The sequence below is a fragment of the Nomascus leucogenys genome, chromosome 5, assembly GCF_006542625.1.
Source record: "Nomascus leucogenys isolate Asia chromosome 5, Asia_NLE_v1, whole genome shotgun sequence".
NCBI classification, from domain to species: Eukaryota; Metazoa; Chordata; class Mammalia; order Primates; family Hylobatidae; genus Nomascus; species Nomascus leucogenys.
In genome coordinates, this window is record NC_044385.1 from 35,486 (window position 1) to 45,985 (window position 10,500).

Below are 10,500 nucleotides of genomic sequence, written 5' to 3' on the forward strand. Positions count from 1 at the left end.
AAGGGAGCAAGTTTGTGGCTGAAAACAACACACAACACAATTTGTTACAACAATTACAGAAAATTAATACCAGTGGCTTGGAGTAGGGTTTTAGCAATTGAGAGGGTCAGAAGTGATTGGATTTAAGATAAATTTTTGGAGACAGGACCAACAAGATTTGCTGATGTATATGGTTTAGGTGTCATAAAAGGCAAAGAATCAAGGCTGATTCCCTTTTTTCTGAGCAAGTGGGTGGATGATGACATCATTTACTGACATGGGGGAGGGTACAGGCGTTATTGTTATATGTTTGCCATATTTATGTTGGAGAAAATATCAGCTATCATGTGCCAGTGCTCTCTACATGCCAGGCACTGTCCTAAATTCTTTACATGTGTTAGCTCAGTTAAGACAGGTAAGTCAAGTGGGCAGTAAGATGTATGACTGGAGTTGAAAGAGGGCTAGACTAGGAGCCATCAGTGTATTCAAAGCCATGGAACTAATTAGATCACCCAAGAGAACATATGCAGACAAGAGAAGATCTGGTTCAAGGCCTGAACCAGGGCACACTTCATCTTTTGGCAGAACAGAGGGAATGGATCCAAAAAAAAGGAAAGAAGGAGCCAATGAGGAGGGTGGAAAACCTGGAGCGTATGAAGTCACAGAGGTAAAACTGGGGCCAAAAAATGTAGAGGGAGCCATAAGGATGAGGAAGACGAGAGCTACACAGTCGCGCTCTTTCTAGGGCAGAGAGGCGGACAGAACTGACAGCTACTATGTAGCAATATGACCGTCCCAAGTGACCTTGTGAAGCGCCACTGCAGTGGCTGGGTGGGGAGGAAAGCTCCATCAGAGCCATTTGAAGAGAAGAGGATGGGAAGTGAGTGTCCACAGAGAATGTAGGCAACTTTTAGGAGGAATTCTGATGCTAACAGAAGTGGGCTGTAGCTGGTGGGACTCTGCGGTCCACAGAGGGCTCTAGCTGGCTTTCAAAGTGACTGATTCTGCATCATGTCTGCGGGTGGCAACTGTGAGGGGGAAATCGAAGGTGAATACAAAACGGGAACAAGTGAAGAGGCAACGTCCCCAGACAGGCCGGGTGGGCTGGGGTTGGAGCACAGGAGGCCTGACCCTGTCTCTTCCACTTTCCCTCAAACCTTTGGTCACCAAGCGCAGACGCTCACCACAGAAGCCACCCAACCACAACTGCAGCGGGGCTCCGCGACACGCGCGGGCGACTTGAGTCGGGGAACCACGATTCCCGGCGGGCGTTGCGCGGGGCACGCAGTGCGCAGGCGCACGCCGTCGGCCTCAGACTCGCCCCTCCCTCTGGGGCGCGGGCCTCAGTTCCGGGCTACAGCAGCCGTCACCGAGAGGCACCGTTTCTTCTTAAAAGAGAAACGCTGCGCGCGCGAGGTGGGCCCCTGTCTCCCAGCAGCTCCGGGCCTGCTCGCTAGGCCGGGGAGGCGCAGGCGCAGGCGCAGTGGGGGTGAGGGCGCGTGGGGGCGCACAGGTAAGGCGGGGGTGGGGGTGGGTCGCGACGGGGGCTCTGGGCAGCCTGGGAGCTGCCATTGGGATTGGTCTGCTCCACTCACTGTCAGCATTAACTGGGGGTGCCCAAGACAGGGTGGGGGGCCCTCTAGACCTCTGACCCCGGCCTCACCCCACTCGACCCAACTATGAAGAGCGCCCCCAGCTGCACGCCAGGACACGACCTTTCCTTCCCCTAGAAACCAGTAAAGGCCGCTGCCCTATTCAAGATGAAATGTGTGGACCCCCCCAGCCCAGTTGAAATTTCCCGTGAAAGTGTCTCACCCCTTCCCCACAGCTCCCCTTCAGTGGACTGGAGGGCGCAGGCCTTTGTTCTGACTGCTTCTGTCTGCCTGCCTCCCACCCGACGACACCCACGTGGTGGCGCTGAGCTTCAACACCCTGTATCATAGAAGGACGGGGTTTGGCTCCACACCTGCCACTGCTGTTGAAATAGTTTAGTTTTGCCCCAGTTCACTGATGAGGAAACTGAGGCCCTAACGACAGGTGGGGCCGGGTCCCCGACCCCCAAGATCGGCTGCGCGCTGAAGACGTCCTTTCCACCCTCCAGCCTCTGGTGCGCATGGCTTCCTCCCCGGCGGTGGACGTGTCCTGCAGGCGGCGGGAGAAGCGGCGGCAGCTGGACGCGCGCCGCAGCAAGTGCCGCATCCGCCTGGGCGGCCACATGGAGCAGTGGTGCCTCCTCAAGGAGCGGCTGGGCTTCTCCCTGCACTCGCAGCTCGCCAAGTTCCTGTTGGACCGGTTAGGGGCCGGGAGAAGGGCTTGGGGGAGGGTACCCAGGCAGCAGCCCCTAGCCTCCTCTCCAGGGCCTGTCCTGCTGCTCTTTTCCACCCTCAGGTTTCTCACTTTACCAGGACGGCCTGTGTGACTTGTGGCCTGCGAGGGTCCTGCTCCCCTCCTCATGGTCTCAGCGAATAGCGGCCCTTAGGGCTGGCCCCTTACATGTGTGAGTGCCCAGGGCTAAGGGTGGCTGGCCACCTGAGTCCTGACCTGCCTCTTCTCCTGCTGGCAGGTACACTTCTTCAGGCTGTGTCCTCTGTGCAGGTAGGTAGGGGATGGCAGGGGGTGAGAGCCAGAGGGAAGAGGGACCGCAGGGTGACCCAGAAACACCCTCCTTTCAAAGGGAGCCCTGAGTGAGTTTGGGAAGGGTGGGGTGAGTTGGGGAGCACAGGGTAGTTCGATGGCGGCAACCTCTGGGTGGGGAAGGGAGCAATGTCTCAGGATCTAGTGTGTCTAGGTTCTGAAGAATGATAAATTGGACTGGGGCTGAGGTTGCCCTGGGGTTTGAGGGAACAGGGCTCCCTGGGTATGGCTCTCCAGGGTGAGAGGAGGAGACTTCCCAGTTCAGCCTGACTGCTTCCCCCACCCCTCCAGGTCCTGAGCCTTTGCCTCCAAAAGGTCTGCAGTATCTGGTGCTCTTGTCTCATGCCCACAGCCGAGAGTGCAGCCTGGTGCCCGGGCTTCGGGGGCCTGGCGGCCAAGATGGGGGGCTTGTGTGGGAGTGCTCAGCAGGCCATACCTTCTCCTGGGGACCCTCTTTGAGCCCTACACCTTCAGAGGCACCCAAGCCAGCCTCCCTTCCACATACTACCCGGAGAAGTTGGTGTTCCGAGGCCACAAGCGGGCAGGAGCTTGCAGGTAGGCTGGAAAAAGCAGAGTCGTGGAGAAAAGGGAGGAAAAAGGTTTCCCATTTTCTATAGCTCAGAACCCTGTTCTCTAAAAATGGTCCTTTTTCAATGGAAAAACTCTATGTTGACAAAGAAATATATCATCAAATACATTGTTGGGCATGAAAAGCAAAACAAAATACAGTGTATGGTATGCTATCATTGGTGAAAAATACAAATAAGGGGAAAGTGAATGTGTGTATGCGTGTGTGTAAGTACTTGCGAATGTATAACATATCTCTGGAAGGCACATAGGAAACCACGTTGCCTGTGGGAAGAAGTAGGCGATGGGGGACAGTATTGGAAAGGAGATTTTTGATTGTATAGTTTTGTGAACTATGTGAATATCATCTCTGAAACAGAACAATCCCTCCTACTCCAATAGGCTCTGCTCCCTCCTCCTCCTTAAGAGTCTCTGCCTGGGTGTGGCGGTTCACGCCTATAATCCTAGCACGCTGGGAGGCTGAGGCAAGAGGATTGCTTGAGCCCAGGGTTTGAGACCAGCCTGGGCAACATAGTGAGACCCCGTCTCTATTTAAAAAAAAGAGGGGTCTCCCATCACTTCAGACCTTAGATCTTTACGTGTCTTCATCCCGTGAGTCCAGAGTTCCTCCTCTTTTGACTTTGCCTGTCCCACAGATTTGGAATCTGAGCATGATGAGAAGACTCAAGAGGCCAGGTTGCCCAGGTGAGGATGTGGGTAGGAGGGAAAAGGCAGAATTGCATAGGTGGGAGGATGAGGGAGCAGGACCTCAGGCCTGCCTTCTTTGGGCCTGCAGGAGGGTGGGACCCCCACCAGAGACCTTCCCACCTCCAGGAGAGGAAGAGGGTGAGGAAGAAGAGGACGATGATGAGGATGAAGAGGAGATGCTCAGTGATGCCAGCTTATGGACCTACAGCTCCTCCCCAGATGAGCAAGTTGGGGTTGAGGGAGAATGAGCAGAGCAAGAGAGGGAGGCAGCTGGCCTGGCAGTTCATGGCTTTGCAGACTAGAGGGAAGGGCTTGTTAGTGTGGAAGGAAGGGTGGGTTTTGGGGAAGGCAAAAAGAACTAGAGGCTTTGAACTGAGGGGGTGAAAAGGTGAAGTCAGGCGCAGGGAGATTGAGGGCTGAAAGCAGATATGAATGGGGAGCCTAGGGTGGGGGTAGGGTTGTTTCAAGTTTGAGATCTTTTCAATTTAGGGGCTAAGGTCGGGCAGGTGATGGCTGACTGCCCAGAAAGTTAATGCCATCTTCCTCTTTGTTCTCCTTTCAGTAGTGAGCCTGATGCCCCCAGACTACTCCCTTCCCCTGTCACCTGCACACCTAAAGAGGGGGAGACACCACCAGCCCCTGCAGCACTCTGCACTCCTCTTGCTGTGCCGTCCTTGTCAGCATCCTCATTGAGTTCCAGAGCCCCTCCACCTGCAGAAGTCAGGGTGCAGCCAGAGCTCAGCAGGACCCCTCAAGCGGCCCAGCAGACTGAGGCCCTGGCCAGGTAACCTGATGGCTGAGACAGAAAGGGCAGGGGCGTCCTGGGATGTGGCCCTCCCTCGAGGCCCTCTGCTCCCTCTTTGCTGCCCGTAGCACTGGGAGTCAGGCCCAGTCTGCTCCAAGCCCGGCCTGGGATGAGGACACTGCACAGATTGGCCCCAAGAGAATTAGGTAGGACTTGGGGAGATGGGGTTCTGGGGAGGGCCGAGAGGAGGGAGGCAGAGAAGGGCAGGCAGGAGTCTTCCTGCTCCTCTCTGTTCTCCTCAGGAAAGCTGCCAAAAGAGAGCTGATGCCTTGTGACTTCCCCGGCTGTGGAAGGATCTTCTCCAACCGGCAGTATTTGAATGTGAGGGGCACAGGTTGGGGCCTGTGTGGCTGCTGGGGTGGGGGAAAAGGGCTAAAAGAAAAACTGAGGAAAAGGATCTTAAGGCATGGGAGGATTCAGAACCAGGAAGCAGAGGGTACTTGACATGTATAAAGTCTTTTGGTCCTCACAATATCCCCATAGATTAGGTGCTGATATTATTCCCACTTTGCAGACAGAAAGGTTAGGCATTGCTCAAGGCTCTTCAGCTAGTGTGTGTTAGTGCTAGGGTTCTGAGCCTGGTGGCCTGGCTTCAGAGTCCATGCCTGGGCTGCCTCATATCCTGGCTTGAGAGGGTAGTCCTAGAGTGAAACGGGCTGGGAGATGGTCCTGTCCCCAGTCTCATTGCCTGAGAAATTTGAGGCACAGAAGGGGAAGGGTCCAATCCCTACAGTCAGCCAGAGCACTTGGCACAGCAGGTACCAAGGCTGGGGAGGGCCACAGACACTGGGATGGTGAGGTGAGGGTAGACAGACGGGAGAGTGCCGCCCACAGAAGATGACAGGAATCAAGTGAAAAGGGAAAACGACCCGGGATGATGGGGAAGCTCTAGGCTGAGAAGAGCATTCGGCAGGGCATGTCAGACATTCTGGAGTCTGTTATGGAGGAGATCAAAGCAGCCCCTGGAAATTTAACTGTGGAAAAATGGGATTCTAAAGAAGGGGACAGCCCATGCAATTTAATTTAGTGAGCCAGGATGCCAACTTAGGTCAGTGAAAAGAGAAATACTTTGATATTTACGAGTTAAGGTTGAAGAGCCTGTTACCCTTAATAGTGTTCTAGGTTGAGCGTGCGTGTGTGTGTGTGTGTGTGTGTGTGTGTGTGTGTGTGTGTTTCCAAAGCAGATTTAGAAGAAAATAATATATATATATATACCCATGGTGAACTATTAAAAAGCAAGCAGGTGGGGAGATACTGTTGTACGTGAATACTGACATCAAATAGGATAATCATACTTACCCAAACTGCTTTCCCCTCCGCAGCAGACAGTGCATTCATGATTAGGTGAATCAGGGGTGTCACCCAGAGTGATACTTTGTACAGGGAACATTGCAGGACATTGCAGGGTGAGAGTGTGACAAGGAGGTGAGATAATGGAAGTCAAGCACAGAATTGGGTGACAGGAGAGTTGAGTGGTCAGGTGGGATGGGTGTGGTGCTCATGGTGTAGGTGAGGACTGAGCCTCAAGGAAATGAGCAGGCCATGACAGGGAGAACTGCTGGGGCACAGGGGCCAGGAAGGGGACAGGAGCATGCTTGCTGGGTCAGCTCAGTTGATCTCTCTGTGGAAGGCGGCTATCCTTTTGCCCCTTCTCTCCCTACCACCCACTTCCTTCTCTAGCACCACAAAAAGTACCAGCACATCCACCAGAAGTCTTTCTCCTGCCCAGAGCCAGCCTGTGGGAAGTCCTTCAACTTTAAGAAACACCTGAAGGAGCACATGAAGCTGCACAGTGGTGAGTGGTGGAACTCCACCTTTCTCTGTGGGACCTTTTACCTTCCTCTGTGGGTCCCGTCACCCTGGGCTCTGTGGATTTCTTCACCTCCCCCTCTACAGGGTCCTGTCACCTCCCGCTCTGTAGGTTTCTTCACCTCCCTCCGAGGGATGACTCTCCCTCATCCTGTATGCCCTGTGTGTTGAGCACCTGCTTGTTTTAAACTGTTCTGGGTACTGGGTATAGCAATGAACAGAGCAGGCAGCGCTAACCCTCTTGAGACATCCACTTTAGTGATACAGGGCTATGAAGAAATGTGGAGGCAAGGGAAAGGAGGAGAGCATAAGGAGGAGTTGCTATTGTAGAAAGAGAAGATGCTTTGAGCAAAGACTTAAGTGAAGTGAGGAATGGAGACCTGTACCTTACAGACTACGGACAGCACCTGTGGAAGGGCCCTTAGGTGGTATCTGGGTGACATGTTCCAGGAATAGGGAAGAGGTCAGGAGCTGAGAAAGGAAGAGAAGTCACATAGTTGGTGGAGGCCTCTGAGACCATCCACAGGACAGTTTGATGTCTGCTTTAAGTGAGATGGGTGCCATCGCAGAGTCTTGAATGGCAGAGGGACATGGCTGACTTTTTGAAAGATCATTGTGGCTGCTGTGTGAACAGGGGGACCTCAGATGAGCAGAACCAGGCACTCAACTGTGACATGACTGCAGAGATGTGCAAGAGGGCAAGGTGGTGCCTGGATTTGCTGGTAGCAGCTGAGTCAGTGAGGAATGGATGGAGGCCAGTGTGTGTGCAGACGGAGCCAAATGGGCTGCTGTGGGAAGGATGGGTTGGCTACAGTCAAGTGGGCAGGGAGGAGTTGGGTAACTTGGAGAATTCCAGCCTCAGCAACTGGGCAGCAGGTGATGTGATCTTTCTGAAAACAAAGGAGAAATGGGCTTGGGAAGGGAAACTTGATTTGAGACATGCTAATTAAACATCCAGGAGATGTGAATGTGGAGATCAGGGGAGATGTCAGGCAAAAATATAAATATAAATGTGTGGGTCATGAGCATATGGGTGGTATTTAGAGCCATGAGGCCAGAGTGTCCCTACATAGAGGAAGTGAGTGTCATGGCACTCTAGCCATCAGAGGGCAGGCCAGGTGAGTAGTGAGGAAGATGAAGAGAGTGGTATTTGAGGAACTGAGTATAGAAAATGCTCCAGGGAGGAAGGGGGGATGATTGCCAGTGTGACAGGCCAAATGTGAGCTGAGAACAGGCGACCAGATGTGGCAGTGGTGAAGCCACCAGGTGACAAGATGGAACTGACAAGAGGGGCAGTGGAGCTGTGGGGATAGCCAGAACGGAGTGCATTCAAGGCAGAGTGGAGACAGCAAGTGTGGACAACTCTGTTTTGCTGTGAAGATAGGCAGAGAAATGGAGTCTTAGCTGGAAGGCTGTGGGCTCAGGGCACGGAGATGGGAATGATTCCATAGAGAAAGGCTTGCTGCTGATGCTGGAGTGGGGTGGGGGACCTCAAGTGAGAAGGGGTCGGTCTTGAGGGGCACAGTGGAGGCTGCCAGGGGGAACAGTTTGAGCGGTTGTTGACATAGGCACAGATGCAAGTTGAATAGTGGATTTGGTGGGCAGAAGATGTGGGTGTTCTAGTTTCTTGGCGACTTTAGAAACAAGAGCACTGCTGAATAAGGCTGGTAGGCTGGGGGTGTTGGAGGCTGGTGGAGAAAGGTGGTGGTGTGAAATGTCTTTTGTATTTCTAAAAAGTTGGAAAAGTGAACTGATGAGGGAAATGCAGACACAGTAGGGCAAGAAGGGGGCCTTAAGACTTGTGGTTTTAGATGAAAAGAGTGGCCAAGAGGCAGATTGTGCCCCCTACAGTACACACGTGCAGGGCTGGAGCAGACCAAAAGTTGTCTATCCTGACTTGGGCTTTAACCAAGCAAGTACAGTTGACGGAGAGAGGGACGGAAGATTGGTAGTGTGAATGAAAGAAGGCAACAAAGATGGCTGTGGAAATGCAGCTGAGCGGGGAAGGGGCTCAGAGGGAAGATGGTGGGGCCAGCGGACTGGCCTGGAATCATGGGATTATCATAGCAAGAGGACAAGGTAGGAGGCCCTGGCACGAACCAGGATGTTTGAAATCACCATTTCTTTTTTTCTCCTCCTAACCCACTGTATCTTAGAAGAAATAGCAATTTCTGAAGTGGTGCAGTGCATGGGTGTGACCTGAGACTGGTGGCTGAGGAGGGCGGGCGATGAGGTCAGTGAGGTCAGGGAACAGATGGCTGGAGTGCTGACTGACAGCAGGAATAGTGGCTGACAGGAGTAGAGGGGCTGAACTTAGTTGTGTGGATGGAGGGGGAGTGATGGGGCCAAAGGAGGAGGCTGCAGGTGTGTGTTCGTGTGGTCTGATGGTGGGGTCTTCGCAGAGGTGGTGATGTTAGAGGTGGTCTAAAGGGCACCATGAAAAGCAAAGACACCTTTTCTACTGTAGACCCTGGGGTTTGGTGGGTTAGAGAAACCACAGTAGCCTGTGAGAGCTGCTGACAACACAGTGACCATGGGCAACAGGCAGGTGCTACTGGAACAAGCAGGGAGTGTAGGCTCAGGGAAAAAGAGGAGAGGGGACTGGCTGCCTGCAGACAGGTAGTTCCACAGGGCACTGATAGGGTCTGGGACAGGTGGGATATGCAAGCCTGAATAGGTGGTAGATGATTCCAGGTGCCAGGGTCTGTCCTTGGGCCTTGAGCTTCAATCCTAATTCCCATCGCTGACTCCAAGCTTCTGCTTGGCTGCTGCCCAGTGCCTTCAATTCATACATAAGGACCCAGCTCTCCATTCCATGTGTCTCCTTTGAGAAAGAACCAGCCTAGAGGCTGAGGTGGGGTGGTGCACCTGCATCAGGAGTTCATTGGTTTGAGTGGGATTGGCGGGAAGGGGCTGGGGTGAACAATAATGAAGTCTTTTAGCTGGGTTCATATCTTACTTGGTTGTCATGACCCATCAGGTAAGGGAGGTCCAGACGGGCTCCATGATTTGGATAACAACTACTTAGAACCTGAGCCTCCTGACTTCCAATACTGGTGCACTCCGGTGAGGGATAGTGGGTGGGGTGGGCCAAGGAGGGGCCACAGGGTGGGGGCAGATGCTGGAGTGTCCCTCATATGCCTGCAGACACCCGGGACTACATCTGTGAGTTCTGCGCCCGGTCTTTCCGCACAAGCAGCAACCTTGTCATCCACAGACGTATCCACACTGGAGAAAAACCCCTGCAGTGAGTGCTGGGGTGGGGTCTGAGGGCCAGGGGCCAGAAGGGAGGAGGTGGAGTCTGGAAGCTAGGCATATAGGACACCTAGGCAGTGGGGAGCAGGAGGAACCCCCTAGGGAAGTCATGATGGCCTGAGGCCTGTTCCTACTCTCCTCTGTTCCTGACTCCAGGTGTGAGATATGTGGGTTTACCTGCCGCCAGAAGGCTTCCCTGAACTGGCACCAGCGCAAGCATGCAGAGACGGTGGCTGCCTTGCGCTTCCCCTGTGAATTCTGCGGCAAGCGCTTTGAGAAGCCAGACAGTGTTGCAGCCCACCGTAGCAAAAGTCACCCAGCCCTGCTCCTAGCCCCTCAAGAGTCACCCAGTGGTCCCCTAGAGCCCTGTCCCAGCATCTCTGCCCCTGGGCCTCTGGGATCCAGCGAGGGGCCCAGGCCCTCTGCATCTCCTCAGGCTCCAACCCTGCTTCCTCAGCAATGAGCTCTCCTCCAGCTTTGGCTTTGGGGAGCCAGACTCCAGGGACTGAAAAGGAGCAATGAGGAGAGGGTCTGCTTGAGAACGCCAGATGATTGGTCCCCAAGAACTAAGGTGACAGAGTGCAGCGTGGGGGCAAGACTGGGCTGTAGGGGAGCTGGACTACTTTAGTCTTCCTAAAGGACAAAATAAACAGAGTATTTTATGCAGGCATGTGTGGGCAGAGCAAGTGTTTTGGCACCTGAGGTGCAGAAATCCTAGATCCCTTTGAAACCATGTACCAGAA

General features: G+C 53.8%; 1 protein-coding gene across 4 annotated transcripts; it reads left to right on the plus strand.

Annotated features, from left to right (window-relative positions):
- Nucleotides 1-1,306: 1,306 nt before the first annotated feature.
- Nucleotides 1,307-10,427, plus strand: ZNF692 (zinc finger protein 692). 4 transcript variants are annotated; one of them, XM_030812545.1, is made up of 13 exons: nt 1,307-1,492; nt 2,081-2,271; nt 2,543-2,574; nt 2,905-3,168; nt 3,837-3,885; nt 3,977-4,111; nt 4,451-4,672; nt 4,762-4,839; nt 4,936-5,014; nt 6,374-6,488; nt 9,483-9,568; nt 9,650-9,749; nt 9,914-10,427. In XM_030812545.1, exons 2-13 carry the CDS (start codon nt 2,093-2,095, stop codon nt 9,955-9,957), a joined length of 1,383 nt encoding a protein of 460 aa, XP_030668405.1. In that variant the 5' UTR covers nt 1,307-1,492; nt 2,081-2,092; the 3' UTR covers nt 9,958-10,427. The 4 variants fall into 4 exon arrangements, with proteins under 4 accessions (XP_030668405.1, XP_030668402.1, XP_030668404.1 ...); XM_030812542.1 differs by lacking the exon at nt 9,483-9,568; XM_030812544.1 differs by lacking the exon at nt 9,483-9,568 and having other exon boundaries at nt 4,454-4,672.
- Nucleotides 10,428-10,500: the final 73 nt, after the last annotated feature.

Excerpts from the sequence above, each read along its gene's own strand:
- ZNF692 (XM_030812542.1), top strand. The coding sequence starts at position 2,093 with ATGGCTTCCTCCCCGGCGGTGGACGTGTCCTGCAGGCGGCGGGAGAAG. Across the intron at positions 4,673-4,761 it reads CAGACTGAGGCCCTGGCCAG|CACTGGGAGTCAGGCCCAGT; the intron begins GTAACCTGATGG and ends TGCTGCCCGTAG. Across the intron at positions 4,840-4,935 it reads ATTGGCCCCAAGAGAATTAG|GAAAGCTGCCAAAAGAGAGC; the intron begins GTAGGACTTGGG and ends TGTTCTCCTCAG.